Source organism: Rutidosis leptorrhynchoides, chromosome 2 (genome assembly GCF_046630445.1).
Source record: "Rutidosis leptorrhynchoides isolate AG116_Rl617_1_P2 chromosome 2, CSIRO_AGI_Rlap_v1, whole genome shotgun sequence".
Taxonomy (NCBI): domain Eukaryota; kingdom Viridiplantae; phylum Streptophyta; class Magnoliopsida; order Asterales; family Asteraceae; genus Rutidosis; species Rutidosis leptorrhynchoides.
In genome coordinates, this window is record NC_092334.1 from 531,199,139 (window position 1) to 531,220,510 (window position 21,372).

Here is a 21,372-nt window from a genome sequence, read left to right on the forward strand (position 1 = left end):
ACGGTTCATGAGATTCATGAACACAACAGGAGCGTTAGTTAACCCAAAGGGCATTACCAAAAATTCGTAATGTCCGTAACGAGTCCGGAAGGCAGTCTTGGAAACATCGGATTCCTTAACTTTAAGTTGATGATATCCAGATCTCAGGTCGATCTTGGAATAGATGCTTGATCCTTGTAACTGATCAAACAAGTCATCGATTCTAAGGAGAGGATAACGATTCTTGACGGTCAACTTGTTTAGTTCTCAGTAGTCGATACACATCCTCATAGAACCATCTTTCTTTTTGACGAACAATATAGGCGCTCCCCACGGTGATGAGCTAGGACGAATGAATCCTTTCTCTAGAAGATCTTGTCGTTGCATATATAGCTCTTTCATTTCCGATGGAGCTAGCCGGTATGGTGCATTTGCAATAGGTGCAGCACCGGGGATCAAATCGATTTGTAACTCAACTTGTCTTTGTGGTGGAAGACCAGGGAGTTCATCAGGAAATACTTCAGGAAAGTCTTTAACGACAGGAACGTCTTCAATACGCCGTTCATCTAGCTTGACTTCCTTTATGTGAGCCAAAATGGCTTGACATCCTTTCATAAGGTACTTTTCGGGTTTTGATGCATGAGATAAGATTAAGTTTGGAACCACTCTTATCTCCTTGGATAACAAGAATTTCACCAGTTTAGAGAGGAATATTAATTGTCTTATCAAAACACTGGATACCCACTTTCATCGGGGATAACCAATCCATCCCTAAGACTACATCAAAGCTTCCTAGTTCACCAGGCAATAAGTCAACCTTGAAGGTTTTATTGGCTAGAGTCAGATTACATTCCTTGTAGATCCGGTTAACTTCTATAAATTTCCCGTTGGCCATTTCTACAAGACACTTAGTGTCTAAGTTTTGAGGTTTCTCGTCAAATAAGGCACATAATTCAGTAGACACATAACTTCTATCAGCACCAGTATCGAATAAAACAGAAGCATAGCAGTTGTTGATAAGAAATGTACCAGTAATGACATCATCATCATCCCTAGCTTCTTCAGCAGTCATGACAAATGCTCTTCCCTTAGCATTACCAGTTGTTGCAGTATTGTTCTTAGGGCAGTTGGTTTTGTAATGCCCCTTTTCCCCACAACTAAAACAAGTAGGCACGGTTTGATTTGTATTTGTAGTAGGCAGACCAACCTTGCAATTCTTGGCCGAGTGACCAATCTTCTTACATTTTCCACACACAGTAGTGCAAAACCTATAATGATGCCTATCACATCGATTACATAACGACTTTGTTCCAATATAACCACTTTTTGTAGTATCACCAACCTTCTTGTTTGAATTCTGACATGTAACTTGAGTGGGCTCGAACTTTCTTTTGTTATTAGTAGCCTTCACTTCGGTTTATTTTTCCTTGGCATTTCTTCTCGCAGCCATAACTAGATTTTGAGTCATCAACATCGTAGCCTCAATAGTTTCTTTACCAGCAGCGATAACATTCCCCTGAATCTGAGGAGGAAGACCGATGATATACTTTTCAATCTTCTTGCTTTCAGGAGTAACCATACTAGGGCATAGAGTAGCTAGCTCCAGAAATCGGTTGCTGTATTCTTCAACTTCAAGATTTTTCATTCTTAACTCCCAGAATTCGACTTCAAATTTCTGGACTTGATTCCTGGGACAATACTTACAAGCCAGCATGGTTTTTAATGTTTCCCATGGTATGGCTAGGGCAACAGTCCATCCATCTGTACCAGCATATGCAGTCCACCAAGTTAAAGCTCCACCAAATAGATTTCCAGTAGCATACTTGACCTTGTCAGCTTCACCGCAGTTACACAAACGAAACACAGATTCCATCTTTTTGAACCAGCGGTTTAGTTCAATTGGTCCTTCGGTTCCTTTATAGCTTGGTGGCTTACAATTCATAAATTCTTTATGTGAGCATTAATTCGGAGAGTTTCGGTTTTCATTGTTGTTGTTTTGATTATTGTTGCTGCCTTGAGCGGCAACAAGGAGTTGTTGAAATTGCTCATTTGTGAGAGTAACATTAGGAGAGTTGATGTTGTTACTTGGTTGTTGTTCTCCAGCCATTGTTCTTCAATACATAATTATAGTATTAGGTGAAGAGTTATGGTGCAATAATTATAATCTGTAATTATCATCAATAATAATCACATAATCACACACATATGGCAAGATAAGTCAAGACATATTAAAATAACCACTTAACTTGTTATTAACAACGAATGGATAAATCATCCTTATTACACATAGAAGGAAATGAGAAGTACGGTAGACAATGCCTTTACATAAATGAAATAGACATAATGGACGAAACAAAAATCCTGAGGATTATCAGTTCTTCTTTGAAATGGAGGGTTTGTGTTGATCCTTTTTTTTCCGTTCAGGTATTAATGCTTGTGGTGACCCACTCCTCCACATATATTGCAAGTAGGAATGGTTGCATTAGCTTTGGTTGCAGAAGTTTGAGTTGAGGGAATCGTAACTCTACAATTTTTGGCTAAGTGACCCACCTTCATACATTTGGAGCACACAGCATTACATCTCCCAAAGTGATGTTTCTCACACCTTTGGCAACAAGGAATGGTTCCTTTATAGCGTTTGTCGGGTTCACCTTTAGAGTCTTTTTGCTCTATCTCTTCCCATTTTCTTTTAGCATCTCCTTTCCTCCCAAGTTTGTTAATTAGTTGGTTTGCCATACAAATGGCTTTTTGTATGGTCCTTAGGTTTAATACGGCAATGCCCCTTCGAAGGCCATCAGGTAACCCATTGATGTAGTGTTAGATCCCTAGATACTCGAGAGTAGTCATGTGAGGATTCATGAAAGCAAATTCTTGTAATGGGTTGGTGTAGTTTATGAGATTAGCATCTACTATTTCCATGTTCCCAAACTTAGGTCTTTCAATACCCTTGTATGTAGGGAGCTGGTAGTTCATGAAATTCTGATATGAATAAATAGTTGGAAGATTTCACGGTGCGCTATAGTTGCCATTGCTTTGTGCTGCAGCCAGCAGTTGTTGGAATTGGGGAGATGTCAAGGTGACGTTTGGAATTGCATTGCTTGATTTTCCGTAAAAGATGTTTCTTCGAAACACCGTAAGGTAAGAAGTAAAAGTATGAAAAACAGATAGCAAGATAATAAGGAATAGGCAATTAAAACTAAGGCAGGAAAGGCTATAGTCCTAAAGATTGCTAAGGAACCCTAGCTAACACATAAGGCACACAGAAAATGCAATCCTGGTTCTCTATAACAGCCTGTGCTCTGATACCACTCTGTCACACCCCCAAATAGGGCCGGAGGTATTTGTGACTAATTATATCAAATCAAGCAATTGTATAACGAGAACAACTCTATATGATACGTTTTATATAACTTTTATTGAGTTTTTGCAGCGGAAGATAAATAGTCATTACATTTTATTGAATGAACAAAGCATTAAATATTTTTAAATGGAATGATAAATAATGCATGAAGACTCCAAGCATAGCATGCAATCATCATCAAAGCAGCACATCAACATCTTCTAATTACCTGAGACAAACATGCTTAAAAAGTCAACACGAGGTTGAGTGAATGACATAGGTTTAATTTTGAGTAAGTTTGTTAGACCACAAGATTTAAATAAAGTCGATATATCATGTATATCAAAAGTATGCCATGAGCATATAATATCAAAACTAAACGATTTTATCCCGTAACAATACATATGTAATTGTCGAGATCATTATTATACCACCAATTGACCTGAGGTCAACAGTGCGGGACGTTACTCCCAATAGCGCTATCTATAATAATTCCGTTTGCTACTTTAATTCATCTAGAAATTAATGATATTACAAAGCAGGGATTTGTATGTTTCAAATGAACATAATAAAATACTCATGTTGGTCGCATAATAAGTTTGTACTTGTGTCTAGCATGTCAAAGCATTTAAAATAAAGCATGTGTCTCACCCCAATGTAAAAACATAAAAATGTAAAAGCGGGGCTATGAAATTCACCTTAAATAGCAGTTGAAGTATTCCACGCAAGAAGAAAAGTAAAGCAAGTAAGTGATCTGGATATCAACCTAGAGGTATAACGTTTGATTAGTTAATGTCTAACTTGACATAAAGTGTGTTTATTAATATAGCAACTATATTGACGGTGACGGTTTTCGAGAAAAGTTTCTATTTCTCAAAAGTTTCTATTTTTGGAAACCTACTATTTATGGAAAGCTTCCACTTATAGTAAGCTTCTAGTTTAAGAATGTTCGAGTTATAATTCTTAACAAAGATGTTGTACAATCTCGCCCAAACTTCGTCGCTAACATGCAAGTCACTCGAATGATCTATTGTTACCGCGCGGCCCAGGATCTCTTGACCAGAATCTAAGTCTTGGCATTCGAGATCCACAAGCTACCCATAATGGTAACAAGGATCACCCTAGGCCACAAGTAGCGGTGATGTTTGTAGTCTTTGTACGCTATCTTTAATTATAACCTTCACGTTAGGTGCGTATATACATATATATTCATTAATTCGATTTTAATTATAATTCCTATATATTAATTCATTAAAATACTTTTATAATTTTTAGTAACATATATTACTAATTATAACATGTTATTTATTTTAATTGCATATAATTTATAACATTATTTACATGTTTAAGTAAAAAAAATAATAAACAGAAGTAAAAAGTAAAAAGTAAAAAGTAAAAAGTACAAAGTAAAAAGTAAAAAGTAAGAACAGAATACTTACTAGTAGTAATTCTTCAAAGAGAGAATGAGAGAAATTTTGGTGTGAGTTTGAATGAGAAATGAGGGGTATTTATACTTGAAAAAATTAGGTAAAAAGAATAAAATAATTAAAAGAAAAAGAAATATTTTAATTTTTAATGGGATTTTAAAATTCAAAAGTATTAAATGTTAGGTCATTGGATAATGCACAAAATAAAATAATAAAAGTAGTTTTCCATTATAATTTTTAATTAAAAAGTAATTTATTTATTTAATTATTTTTTTTAAAATTCATTTATTTTAAGGATTTTATATATATATATATATATATATATATATATATATATATTTTTTAAATAAACAAATTGATTTAGTACTTTTCCAAGAATATTTGTCAATATTTTTTTATTTTTATTTAATTAATAAATACGAATTTTTCATAAAAATAATAAATAATTCGGTATTTTGTATTTTTAATAATAATTATGATTTTAATTATTAAACTATAGTTTTAGTAAGTTTGTAAATATTATTACATTTATATATAATTGGATTTATTATATAGTTAAATATATAATAAATTAACTAAATAATAAAAGTGATACAAATTTTATATACTTAGTTAAATTATGTCAAATTATATAAATTAATAATATATTATTTATTTAAGCGTACGTTGTTGACTAAAAATTACTATTCGGTCAATATTTTATTGTATATAACAACCCTTAATACATATAGTCAGGCAGATAACCCTAGGGTTAATTCAGTAAATTTAGAAGTCGAAAAGTGAGGGTTGTTATAATATTCATCATCATTACAACCCTCGGGTTTTCTTTAATCAACATAAACATATAATCAACATTATATATATATATATATATATATATATATATATATATATATATATATATATATATATATATATATATATATATATATATATATATATATGTATATATATGTATATATTCACTTATTTTGTCGACGCGTCGAGTATACCAAGCGTACGAATTCACATCCACTTAATCATCGCAGTTTCCTGCCTTTGTGCTTTAATGAATATTATCTATACTTCTCAATCGTATCATCATTCATATGAATAATTAACATAACTTACAAGAAAACAAACCTTGCTTATTGTGTGCACGACACAAATTTGGTAGTCCTTTATTACGTATCCTTCATCATTCAAAGTAAAGCTCTTTTAAACATTGATACTCTGATCGATAGAGTCCGTTCAGTTGCCTTCGGGTCTTTTCATCCATCAATTATGCATTTCATAGTTCCTGCGACTTATGATCCTCACACATTTCATATTCTTTGATATAATACTTAGATTTCATCATTTACATAAATATCATTTAACGACCACATTAACATTTATATCTTTGCAACTTTGACTTTTCGTATAACCATAAGTAATCCCTTGCTCGGTGCCATCCAGAGACTTAAGTCTACCTTTCATAATTTAACTTTTATCAAGCATACAAACTTTAACTCATTTAACATTTCTTATCGACTCGTTCTTTAACACCATTCAACTAAGTCAAAACTTGTTTAACACATTATCATTACATTGTTATTAGTCATCATCGCTTAAGGGTACATTAATTATACTTTTGACAACTACTTTACATGACAGTTTCTATTCATTTTTGATCATGCACGTACGATATTTATTACGAGTCATTGGTCCCACCGTATCATCATGATATACTTCATGTGATGTCAAAGATCGATTTCGTAAAAATAGCTTGTTCCGCATAACGTGTTACGCTTCATTTTGATTATTTTTCTTAGCCTCACGCTAAGTCTTACACCTATTCATGTGTTTGTTCATCTTAAACTTGCAACTTACATCATCCTATATAGAACTCGTTGTCACGAAAACCCAAGAGCACTCTTAGCATTAGCATAATCATAACCAAAAACATAAACTGTCAACCCGCAAGTTTCTTTCTTATATTGGATCCGGTCATACCACACCATAACCAAAAACATAAACTGCCAACCCGCAAGTTTCTTTCTTATATTGGATTCGGTCATACCACACCATAGACACAACTTACTAGGGATGACCTAGGATTTTGCCTAAGCTAAACATATATCCATAGACATAAGGTCTAAACTCATCAAAATTAACATGGATGTCGAGTCTAAGCTCGTCACATTAACATAGACATAAGTCTAAGCTTTTCACCTAGTGATCTTGATCGTCACCCTCTTGCACGGATGCAATCCGGGAGCATCAAGTCACTCATGACATCATATTTCATGTTCATGATAAAATTATGAACATTCTTTCATACATAATCATAACCTTTCAACCCGAAAGTTTCTTTCTAAAATCTGATTCGATCATATCATCTTTATCATGGATGCAAGTCCAAGCTCATTAACTTTACCATGGATTCAAGCTTATCATTATCGACATGGACACAAGTCCAAGCTTATCATCATTGACATGGACACAAGTCCAAGCTAATCATCATTGACATGGACACAAGTCCAAGCTAATCATCATTGACATGGACACAATCCCAAGCTAATCATCATTGACATGGACACAAGCACAAGCTAATCATCATTGACGTGGATCCAAGCTTGATCACTTAGTGTGTTTGATCATCACCCTCTTGCACGGATGCAATCCGGGTGCATCAAACCACTCCCATACATCACATCACAAGTGCATAGTCTTCTCAAAACTAGCTCCTTGTTAAATTATTCCATATGATGCATACCATTATCGAATTAAACTTCATGCGTCCAAAATTTATTCCATTTAATAATAATATAGTCACATATCATTCATTTAGCGTAAGCAACTCATAATAGTTAAAATCCGTTACTCATAGTAATCATGCAATCATACATGTCTAAGCATAAATATACCTCAGTTTAAGTCTAAATAATCCTAACATGGATTATCTAATTCTCTTAAACCTTGCTCTGATACCAACTTATAACGTCCTAAAACTCAGACCAGAAAACGATTATTTTTTTAAATGAGTTGACCACCCAGCCCAGTGATATGCCGCGGCGTGGCTATTCTGGGCACGGCGCAGCCAGACAAAGGAATTTAGGTCAGTTTTTCAGTTCTCCTGTTGCCAAAACACTCTAAATGGCGCGGCGCGGCTTAGGGGCTCGCTGCGCGGCCCTGTGCTGTCGCTAGTGCTGAACTTAATTTACCTTAAAATCACTTTTTCACAACTTGTAACATCACACAACATCCTTTTTAACATCGCAATACATTAACAAACTTAACGAAACAGTTTCAACATCATTAAGTGTTACGAAAATCATTTAGTCATGCACGACCCATTTACATATCTTCAACATAACACTTTGACCCAAATCGACTTCTATGTCAAACTTGACCCATTTCGACTCATTCCGTTATCAATCATACTTTATTTGAACATACTTAAATTTTTCATCATCCTCATTACAAAACCTTGACCACTTAATGAACATAACTCATACGTCTACACACGCAATTATTCAAACATGGATTAATTAGGGACTTACCCGAATTAGCACCTTTCTTCAAATTTCTTGTATTCTCCTTACTCTTTAAAAACTTGTTACACACTCCTTTTAAATGGTTTGCTAATTTCGTATTTCCTTCCTTTACTCCATACTATCGTACAAGTCTCCCTTTTTACATTCTCTTACCGCTTCTCAAGAACCTACAACGTGTCAACAACTAATAAAGGTAAGCTTTATGCTTAGTGAGTACATAGGATATATAAATCAAATAATATAAGATCATGTTTAAATTGTAATATTTCCATCCATGGCCCGCTTGTATGGTAAATAGTCTCTTTTATAAAGGTTACATATCCTTTCTCCTTCATCAACGCTTCATGATACATCATACACATCACCGCTAAATCATCGTAACATCTCGTATCTACAACATAATACATTCACAAAAGTAACATTACAATAATCATATTTCAACATACATGTAAACTTACCTCGCTCGTCCATTTCGTACTATGTATTGTGTATCCCTGCTTACCTAATTTGATCCTCGTGATTCGACTTGTCCTCGAGGGGCTCCATCTTCATTGGTTCACCCTAAACTCAATTCCCAACACTTTACCCATATTCTTCATCAAATACTTCCTTGACATCTTAAAGTTTTATTATCGAATCTTATTAATTTATCATAACCAAGATAATTGTTTCGTTCAATCTTAACATTCGTGAACATAAAAGAGCAACACATCATAATATTGAATATATATACATATATATAATTAACACATTAGTTAGAACCTGAGTCTACCTATGAAACTCACCTTGGTCTTCTTTTGGCAAATTGGAGCGCTTTCCTTCCTTTGGTTAGCTCCTAATATCAATGCTAATCATGTTAATTTCTTACTTAATACATAATCATTCATTCACATCTAAGTTAACTCCATTAGTTAACTTTGACACAACACATATACAAACTTACTTGTTCTTACCTTTTAGCCCCCATTTCGTTCTTAATAGTTAATTGTTTAACACATTTTATTATTGTAATCACATTATTTCAAGTTCACTCTTCTTTCATTCATTAATCCATCCTATTTTCATACAACATAACAATTCTAGACTATTTTTAGGTTAAAACCATAATAAACTTCATTGAGGCATTTCATCAAACACCTTATATGAATAAGTATGTCATGTTGATTAACATCACAATAATAAGTCTTTAATCCATAATATCACTTATGAAACTCAAACTCATGAATAATTAGACATAAGCACCATCAAAGATTCGTTTTTAACAATATTACGTATCAAAACCTTACAATTCAACAATAACCCATTAGCAAATACTTTAAAAATCACCTCTTGCAAACCCACCAAATTTAAATCCGAATTTGGCTATCACTTAGCATAAACTATACTCAAGAATGGTAACTAGACACCATTTAAGCATAAACATTTATCAATTTTAAGTATTCAATTCATACCTTACTTTCTTTTTCAGAAGCCCTAACTTTAGCTAGAAAATTTGATGAAACAACTTGGCACTCTTGAAAAGTAGAGATGGCTAGGGCTTAGATTCAACTATTGCATGTGATCTAGGGCTTGAATCCCTCCTCTTCTCTTCTTGGCCGATTTTCACACTCACATACACACTTGAAGCATTTTTTTGCAAGACTTCAAGAAAAATGGTGTCTTTCTTCTTATTTTCATATTTTATTGAAGACACTTTGCCATTTTGACAACTTTAGTCCCTCCCCACCAATTCTTATTGGTGAGAGTCCTTAATTTAACTTAACATCACTAGTCCTTAACAATCTTTAACTAACGGTCTGCATATTTCTTTTTCCTTTTTATTAGAAAGTACACAAAACACAATAATTCATTAATAAATTCTTATAAAGTATTTTTCTTAAATTTATCTTATTAATTTCAAGAAAATATTTTGAAATTTGGGGTGTTACAAATCATATCCAATATGATCATGTTTAGAAACATTAAATAAGGTTTCAAATCATTAATAGAACATAAAGTGTATTGTTTAAGTACAAATTTAAACCACTCTTTAAAAGTAATAAAAGAGTTTAAGTGGCTTTAATATGTAACTCATCTCCATTACCGGCTATATTAATTCTATATCCTTTTATAATAAAATCATTATAAGTCCACAAAGTATCTAAAGTAACATCATAGAAAATATTGGAGATAAGTTACATAGGATACATACAGACCTTTCTTGTATAATTATTCTCTAAACTTTAGACATTCTCTATGAACAGTTTTAAGTTTCTTACAAAACTTATATTTAGGACCACTTTCATGCCCTTACTTGTAATTGCCTTTAATAAACTTTCTTTAGGAGAACCTTCCAAATTCCATTTAGAACCTTTGTTATTTTTGAAAATTTTCTTATGAGTGATCTTACAAAATTTTGTAATATGATCTTTTTATGAAGTATTTTAGTTCTATTTAAGTGTTCTATGTCAACATACGATTTTCCATAGCAATGGCCTTAAAGCTGAAATGTAACGCTCATTCTAAAGCTCATTATTATACTTATTATTAAACTCATCATTAAGGTTATTATTATAATCATTAAGATGCTCATTAACGACTTAATTAATTGTACAAAAAATTAAGTTATAAAATAAGACTGTTTAGTGACGTAATAATTATATCAATAATAACCAACCATAGGGAAAAAATTGGTGTAAATAATCTAATCACAACACAAAATTAGATTTATCTTAGATTTAGTTCAACTCAAAATGATAAATAAAATTACAAAAAATTCTTAGCAATTTATAATGTTTTCTTTATATGATTTGACATTTCAAGACCCATTACCATTAGGTTAATTATTATATGTCTAAGAACTTTTTTTTTCTGTAATCTTACATTCCACGAAAGTTGACCGAATAGACGGTGTTTAACTAAAAAAATTTCTACTTAGATATGGTTGTGTTTTTTTTTTTCGAAAAGTCATTGACTGAAAAGATCATGACCCTCCAGTAGATATGTCTGCCCGCCTACTTTGGATAAATAATTGTGTGAAGTACGTTTATTTTAGGGCATTACGGAACATGTTTGTATCTTTTTTTTCAACATGTTTAATGACTACCTAATTATTGAGATTAGTTGAGGGCCAAACGGAAGGTTACTAGTTGAAATAATTATGGTGAATGAAAAGTCATATTAAGTTACGTTTGGTGTCTAAGGATTGTGAGATAGTCCAACGGTGACCCATAATTTTGAAACATCATACGGTATTTTGCAAATTACTTATAATTAGGTTACTTATATTTCTGACCAACGGTGATGTATTTGTAAACTAATTTTGCATTATTTAACTGAGAAGTTATAAGTGTACTGTTCATGGAACCAACGAGAAGTCAATGATCTCACCCAACTTCTTGGATAAATCTAATTTTGTGATGTGATTAGATTATCTGCACCAATTTTTGCCCCATGGTTGGTTGTTATTGAGAAATATTAATTATGCAAGTTTAATATAAAAACTCTTTGCTTTCTCTTTGAATCATAACATCAATTAGTTAATTACTTATTTCATCAATAACATTAATATTGACATTAACATTAACATTCATCATTAATCATTATCATTGTAAAATAAAACTTCATATTAGGATTGAAGTGAACATTTTTTAGTAAACATTACAACGGGATGAGTCAACTATGGATTTTTATTATACCTAATGTTTTATATTAGTGTATCTTTAAGAGGTAAACATAAACCTCTATTGTTAATCATAATAGTCCGATCAACATAAAGTCATGCTTTAAATTATTACTTATCATAATGCATACTTCTTATACGATTCGTTACTTTTATTAGTGTACTTCTATTTGGATGAACATATACAAAAATGTTAGAATTTATTTAAAATGTATATGAGTACATGTACATTAAACTTATAATTATTTTATGTAATGAAGGAACAAGGTGTTGTTCTTGATTAACATGAGATAAAATTTGTTTCATATGCCAACTTACGATTACATGGTTTATAAAAAAAACCATTTCACATTCTCATATGTTTTCAAATGTCAAAAGGTGATAGTGATTGTGTAACATCGTCACCTCATTATTGTTGAATTCAGAGTAAGAGCACAAATTGTTAGTGCGCTAATATATGCACATATACATATTTGTCTCATTATTTTGATTATCCATATCGTCATTCAAGTTTCAAATAATGATAATATAACGATACTCATACAACAGTGAATGATTAAAAGCAAACTTTAAAACAATAATGTATACAAATAAAATTCCTCACATGTTTAAATTCAGTTACGTTTCAACTTGAGTTACATTCTCAATATCATATTAGTAATTCAAAACATCAAATAAAGCTAATTGTTGAAAACAACATGTGAAGACCAATAAGATTAAAAGTGCTAGTAATCAACTACATCATGTTACAACTAGTCTTATGCAAATAAAATTACATAAATTGTTTGAATTCTATTTTCCTTCAATTAACCATCATCATATCATCCTTCTAAAAAGATAATTATACAACAGTGGTAATTTTCAATAGCAAAAACATGTTTAGAAGTAATAAATTATGTGAGAGATATTATTTGGATCATCTTCATATAATCACCCAAATATTAACATAAAATTCAAGATTATGAACTTTCAATAGCACTTTTAATCTTATTCGGTTTTATATAATTTGGTTTTTATATATATGAGATTTCCTTTGCTCTGGTACCACATGTTAAGCGTATCATAATCATCATGTAATTCATAACAATATAAAGACTAAGACATAAAGCTTACTTGAATTGAGAGATGATGTAGATGTCATAAGAACAAGAACAAGAACAAGATAGGATGTTGATCTTCTACTTGATACCTCTCCATTATTGATGGAATTAAGTTATTCGTATGTGTTGTTGTATTAGATTGATGAGGTGATACATAAGCCTCTATATATAGGAGAGGTCAAGGTAGGGATCAACTCCCGTACTTTATGAAGTGGTATCTCAATAGTCTCCCATCAAGACTTATTAAGAACACTTCATTATGGTAATAATGAGACTCATCATTATGGATATATCTTGGACATAAGACGATGATTAATGATATTAATTCAAGATTCTCATAAGTATGTATTGACATACGTATTAATATTAATAAGGTACATCATAATGCATAATAGGTAGGACATAATAATATGGAATATAATAAGTCTAAAATTTAGCAACACACTTTTTGATTTTGAATTAAAGGAGTATGATTAGTGAGTTTAATAGTGAAGTTATATGTATGTTTGTAGGTTGCTAGAGAAGTACATGATTGTTCTCGTGTCATTACTTGGAGGTTTCTTACGAGGTGAGTACATTCGTAAGTAAATGGGGGTTGTATGTTTTCATTTTCATTCGTGCGAATGTCGGCATATTACTTTTAGGTGATGAGTCTCCAATGCGGTAGAATTGGTTAAGGCCAATAAACTAGCCAAGGCTAGTGGTAGTATGTAGGTGGTTAATTCCTTGTGCATTTACCACTTTTGTAGTTTGCTACGTATCCGTTAGTTTACGGTAGAAGGTGTTACATTACATGGATGATTGTTTGTAGTGGTAGAATATTTCTTACTCGCTTATTGATGTGCTCACAAAGCGTAAGCGTACTCGTGCAGTGTTTCACATTTTGTGGAACCTAGTAGTGTGAATTCCAAAGGTAAGGAGAAGGCATAGATTTGCAACTTTGGAGATTTCTTTTCTTAAGTGGATTTTCATATCCCATCCTCGTGAAAGCGATGAACACTTGAAAAGTAAACAACGGTTTTTTGTCTTTTGATATGCAGTCTGATTGTATGTATGAATTCTTTACTTCGAAAGTCAAATATTTAAACTGCTAGTAATGATGGTCTTTTGATAAACTCAAAAGTTGAAATTAATTTAAGGAAGTTTGAAAATGTAATGGAAAGTACTTTGTATGTGTTGTAATAATGCAGGTTTTTGAATGAATTTCATGTGTCTTTATGGTAGTTTAAAAATTTGTTGTTTTAATTGGGTCAAAGGTCAATTTGGGTCATAACTAGCAAAATTTTAGTGCAAAGTAGGTGCGCACCGCGGACAAGAATGTGTGAGCCGCGCACTAAAGCTGAAAACCAGAATAGGGGATTTTACTTCAGATGCGCGCTACACATAATCCATATGAGCGTGTCGTCTGACGACCCGGGAATTTTCGACCAAATTTAAACTTAATCTATATATGATTTCGACACGATAAGTAAAGTCTGTACTATTGAGTCTCAGAAAGTTTTGAACTGTTTACATGGATTCATTTGACCTTCGACCAGTTCCGACGATTCACGAACAATTAATTGTAAATAGATATGTGTGTATGTATATATAAATAATAATTCGAAATATAATTTGAAGTATTATATGTTATTGTTAATAAAAATTAATAAAATAAAAATAGGATATTATAATAATTATTATTTAACATATATATATATATATATATATATATATATATATATATATATATATATATATATATATATATATATATATATATATATATAAAGTATATTAAAAATAAATATTTAATGATTGTAATACTCGTTTGATGTTACGATTGATATTAAGCAAGTTAAATTCAAACTTATGTACTTTTAAAATAAACGGTGATACGAAAATGAGTTCTATAAATTTAGGCTTATTAAAAATGTATTTAGGAACTATTTGTTAAGTTCTAACACTTTTTTATATTTTACCCAGAAATGAGAGGGACAGTTGATGTAATTTTTATATAACAAATTTAGGATCGAATTTTATACCATAATGACCAAAATAAATAAATATAATTGAAATAAAAATTTGAGATTTTTCCGAACACTTTTGTCCGCCACTAATCTACAACGGAGTACGATCTAATAGTCCGTGGAAACTGTCGGTAGTATACATCCAACTAAATATCACGAGATTTAATTAAGATACTGTGTTGTGTTTGATTTTCAATCCCACTTTCAATTATATAAGTAATATAATATTATTAATATTAAAAATTTAACAGATATACTTATATATAGATATAGATAGTTATGCAACCCACACATACACAAACATAAAACTATCCATCACTCCTCTCTCCTATATGATCAACCACTCTAACCCTCACCATATCACCACCACATTCAGTTTAACAAGAACGAAACCCACCACCATAAACTAACCGTTACTGTTTTTGCTCTGGTCGAACTAATCTCTTTGCTTGGGAACAATCGTGAATTGCTTTGTCCAACGGTCCCGGTTTAGTACTATGGGTAAACTATCTATCTTTTGCGTTTTCTTTTCTCGCATACTAATCTAGTTTGTTTTCGTTCCTATACCTTCGTGAACTCCATACAAACCACCATCATAAACCTATTTAATCACCACATAAAACCCACGATTACAACCACCACCCATTCACCACTTCTGCAGCTGCTGTGGGAACCAAGAAACCACCACCAATTACCCCTATCACCATGATCATGATCATCACCTACGGTTACTAAAACCACCGGTCACCATTCCAAATCCTTCACCTATCCTTCTCTCACTCTCTCCTCTCTATATCTCTCTCTATTATCTCTACAGCTACCTGCAACTACCCTTATACATCCGCCTTCCTGATTAAATATTGAAGGACTTCACACCATCATAAACCATCGGTTACCAACACCAACACCCTAAAAAGCTTATTTTTTTTCTTCCTTTCTGTTTATTCGCGAACTACTGCTATTTCTATCTTTCTTTTGTTCTTCCATTGTTGTAAGATTTGTTTCTATTATTGTTTTACTATTCCGATTAAAACCCACATAGAACTTTTGATTCTTTTTCTATTTCATTACAGCACAATCGAATCACACTCTTACCACTATCTCTCTCTCTTCTCTTTCGATTACTCGCACTTTTGTACTCTTGTTCGAAGAACCCAACAATTAACACCACCGGTAACCGCCGATGTTATGCTTTTGTTTTTCTGTTTTGCAAACGCGAAACACCATCCATGTAACCATCTTTAAACCGATAACCATCACCACCTTTGGTAATTTCTGCTAAGTGTTATTCCCTTTCTGTTCCCTCTCGAACCAACTACTACTGCAGTGTTTTTGTTTATATTTTAGTCGATACAGATGGAAGAGTATGAGATGATTTTATATGAAGATAACTAGGATAGAGTTGAGTGCGTTTTGCTTTTCTTTTTGACCGACAGGCGACAACCAATAACCCACTTGCCAAAACATTTGATAGTGGATACATAAGATAATATTAAAACAATAAAGGAAACGTACAGATAAATCAAGTTCCTATCATGCAATCAATTGGAGTGTGATTGAAATAGGCCGTAATGTATTCTATTTTTTTCGATTAATTGGGCTCAAGAAGTCTTGGGCTTGTAAAACTGATTCGGGCCTCTTTTAGGCAATAATGGACTAGACATTGTTGGACTGCTAGTTATCTGTTGGACTGAAACAATGAAAGATGATTATGTATAGGTTGTTGATGATGATAATAAAACGCAAACATAGGTGATGATAAATTTGGGAAGTTGATAAGGATACATATGATAATAGTAATGATAACAAGTATGATATTATATAATGATGAGAGAAGTCGATTATGATTATGATCATAATGATGTTACATATAGATGATATGAATGATGATATGGGCCATTATGATAATGATGAAACACGAAATGGAATGATGAGAATGGTTAAAATAGATAATGAGAATGTTGATGATGATTTGGAAGAAAAACAAACGGAAATGATACGGGCTATAAGAATATAGTGTGAATTAAATCAGAAAAGTTGAGACAAAGGAGTGGTTTGGTTATGTTATCGGGTTAGCGGGACGTCGCGAGTTCAAACCCGGACTTGGGCATTTTTTTAGGGCTACTCCTTTGAGGTTCGTGAATTCGAGGCCAACCATGCATTGTTCAGTATCGTCGTATGAATATTTTTACTACAAAATATCGTATCGTGAGTTTCATTTGCTCCCTTTTTAAATGCTTTTGCAATATATATTTTTGAGACTGAGAATACATGCGCTGCTTTTATAAATGCTTTACGAAATAGACACAAGTGATCGAAACTACATTCTATGGTTGGATTATCAAACCGAATATGCCCCTTTTTAACTTGGTAGCCTAAGAATTTGTGTTTATTATAATTGCCACCAATTGACGCGAATCCTAAAGATAGATCTATGGGCACTAACAAGCCCCAGTCAGAGAATTTGAACTGCTTTAGTACTTCGATTTATCATGTCCGATGTTAGTCCTGGAATGATGGGGATATTCTATATGCATCCTGTTAAGGTCAGTTACCAGGTGTTCAATCCATATGAATGAATTTTAATTCGCGAGTTACGCGTGTCAATATATGAAATCTTGTGGTCTATTAAAATAATGGAAATGAATGATTATGATAAACTAATGAACTCACCAACCTTTTGGTTGACACTTGAAAGCATGTTTATTCTCAGGTATTAAAGAAATCTTCCCCTGTGCATTTGCTCATTATAGAGATATTACTTGGAGTCATTCATGAAATTTTTCAAAAGACATTGCATTCGAGTCGTTGATTTCATCAAGATTAATTTTAAGTCATTTATAGTTGGATATATTCTGAAATGCTATGCATGCCTGTCAACTTTCGATGAAATGAAAGTTTGTCTTTTAAAAACGAATGCAATGTTTGTAAATGTATCATATAGAGGTCAAGTACCTCGCGATGTAACCAAATGTAATGTATTCGTCCAGATGGATTAAGACGGGTCATTATAGGTGGTATCAGAGTAGTGGTCTTAGCGAATTAGGTCTTGCATTAGTGTGTCTAACTGATAGTTGTTTAGATGCATTAGTGGGTCTGGACTTCGACCGTGTCTGCATGTCATAATTTTTGCTTATCAGTTAGTGTCAAAAATTATTTGCTTGTCATCCTTAAAGTCTAGACACGTCTTATTGCCTCTATTGCATAAACAGTGTATAGATAAATTCATATCTTAGCGTATCTGTAATTGTTACCTTTGCCTGACAGATTCCGTAGATTCCTCCGTAACTTATGGGATTTTAGTATTATATATGCATATGTAAATTATGTATTGCAGGGTACTAATCTACATCCTATAATCTATTTCTTATCGAAAATCCTTCATCTGATCATACGAGATGAATCCCTCAACCAGTTCGAATTTCTCGGATTCCGACAGCTATTCCGATATGGAGTTTCACCTAAGCTCTGAAAGCAGTGTCACCAGAATGAATCAACCAATTCATCTGATGGGTTTGTAGCCTAATTAATCATTGGAGACAAAAAGAAGGTGATCATTTCCATCAACCAAATTCACCTATTGGCGAAGAACCTGAAGCACTTACCGGCGAACCTGTCCGAAACACCATATTCACCCTCATTGCCAGGATATCTCACAACGATTATATTCTATCCACGATTCTAAACCTTATTCATCCGCTCGTTCCGACCGACAACCATCCCGGAATAATGGAAGAAGTCGACGAGCTACACACTCGAGTAATCAATTTGGAAAATATGGTGCAAAACTTACCAGCTTCAGCAACATCACCAGCACCAACAGTACTACCAACAACCCAAGTTTCAACATCACACACCTCAATAACTCATTCTGTACCTCGAGCATAATCATCGTTCTACGTATCGTTCTACATCATTTATCTTTGTTCTTCATGATGATTATGTAATCTCTAATGTTTTAAAGATTATGTATTCTAGTTCTAACGGAAAATCAAATGAGTTAATATTATATCTACTCATTAAATCCATGATTACATCTGAAGAAAATATATATGTATATATATATTTTCATAAAGATTGTAATTGAAAATTCTTTTGTACAAACTGTTAATGGTAAAAATATTTTAACGGGTAGGTAATGCCTGAGGAATATTTAGATTTCACATTAATAAGTTACACTGTACATTCTTCAAATCTAATTCAACATTCATTTACTATCCTACTTACATCTATAGAGATACGAATCCGTTCACCGCAGAATAACCATTTTCATTCAATTTCATATTTAGATTTTTACCTATCAGAATCCAACAATGGGCATAATGAAGAAAACATTGGACAAAAAATAAAATTTATTAGAAACAAAAAAATTAACTATGAAAAATTTTGTTAAGAATCCACGCTAACTGTTCCTAGGTAACTGTTCCTAGCTAACTGATTACATTTTATTTATCGCAATTAAATTATCGCAATTTATATTCTTGCAATTTTATTTATCGTCATTTAATTTCTATTATTTATTTTATGCACTTTAAATATCGGGACACGTATACAAGGTTTTGCCATATCATATCGACGCATCTATATATATTATTTGGAATAACCATAGACACTCTATATGCAGTAATGCTTGAGTTAACTATACAGAGTTGAGGTTGATTCTACAATAATATATATACTTTAAGTTGTGATCGAGTCTGAGACATGTATACAATGGGTCACGATACGTATTAATTAATTCGAATATTATATATGAATTATTGAATTACTAACTGTGGACTACCAACATTGGATAATTAAAAATGAATTAAAATATTGATTATAACATATGAAACTAAACAATTCTTCAAGTTTGCCACTTGATTTCATCTTAAACCTCATTTGTATCTTGACGATTACAATCTGCGTTCAAATCTTTCATGATTCTTGAAAACACCTCAATCGAAAGGATGAACCAACCGCACTTCATCTACGAAAGGGAAGATTTATGCATATAGTTATGCACCTGAAAACACTCGAAACATGAGTAAACGTTTAACACGTATCGGTGCTAGCTCCTTTGGAATTGTTATTACCGAAAATAACGTTGCAATTCTTTTTCAAATTTGCCAATTTTGTCACAGCTCCAGCAAATCAACATCTTATAACGGAAATTACCACATCAATTACCGAGAATTAGCAATCAGTATTTTGAATCTCGCAGCATGTCCACATCAATAGTTATATGTATACATATATCATTTATCTCTTAGAATTATGATCTTCCATTCAGAAATTCTGAAAAGCACCCAGTCTAAGAATCAATACTCTGAATTCTAGAAAAGTCGAATGAAGCAGCAAAAACTGTAGATGACATTAACAGTCAAAAGTTTGATGATAAAGAAAGATATGTTGGAAAAGCTCAAAAGAAAATTTGGTACTGAAAAACGAATTGAGCAAACCATGAAGGAGACTCTGAACAAATCACAAGGACTAAACTTGTACATAAAGAATCCTGATGATTCTATTTCTGATGAAATCTTTAGCGAATACCATGCTCCTTAATCGCTCTAAATCATCGTGAATAAATTCCTTCATCACAATTTGATTCTAAAATTCTAAGATATTATCGTACCTCTCATTATAAATATCCTCAATATTTCTAAAGACATCTTCATAAATATTCTTGTCCAATATTAATTATCTCTCCGCTCTATCTGTATTATATCATAAAAGAAACTGTGTTAGTTTCTAAAATTCTAAAAAAAAATCGAATTTAAATTATGAATGATTTTGAAGTAGTGTTGGGAACTGAAGCATAAGTTAGTATAATATAATGATACTTGATCAACGTGATTATATTACAGTAAGTCATGCTGAGTTTCTAATGGAACGTTATGATTCACAGATCATAACATCATCATGTGCCATGTTACACGACTCTTACATACTACACAATCTCTAAACATATCGAGAACATATCTTTCTGATAGTTCTATCTTTTCTCTTGAATTCTAGTAATTTAACCAATCTAGATCGTGTTATTACAATCTTACTCTTAGAACATTGGCCATGTTCATTCAAAACTCTGTACTTACGAATTCTAGATCATTACTCGCTTGATTTAAAGTCGGGAAGAGAGAACAAAAGCATGGAGCTCTGAAATATAAAGGAGGATATAAAGCCCGATAATAACACATAAATTACAAACCGTGTATGTCAATGTTTATCGCAATATAAAGACACGGGAGAATTAAAAACACTATAACCCCAAGGGCGAAGTAGAAGAAAACAGATTCCTCCGGTGGAAGTTGGAAAAGGAGAATGATTGTTGCGATAGTCAGGATAAGGACAAGGAT

At 32.4% G+C, this 21,372-nt stretch overlaps 1 protein-coding gene across 1 annotated transcript; it reads right to left on the minus strand.

Moving 5' to 3' along the window:
• Positions 1 to 679: 679 nt before the first annotated feature.
• Positions 680 to 1,852, minus strand: LOC139889610 (uncharacterized). The gene is made up of 2 exons (XM_071872553.1): positions 1,452 to 1,852; positions 680 to 1,259 (listed from the first exon to the last, which is right to left on the minus strand). Exons 1-2 carry the CDS (start codon positions 1,850 to 1,852, stop codon positions 680 to 682), a joined length of 981 nt encoding a protein of 326 aa, XP_071728654.1.
• Between the last annotated feature and the right edge of the window lie 19,520 nt (positions 1,853 to 21,372).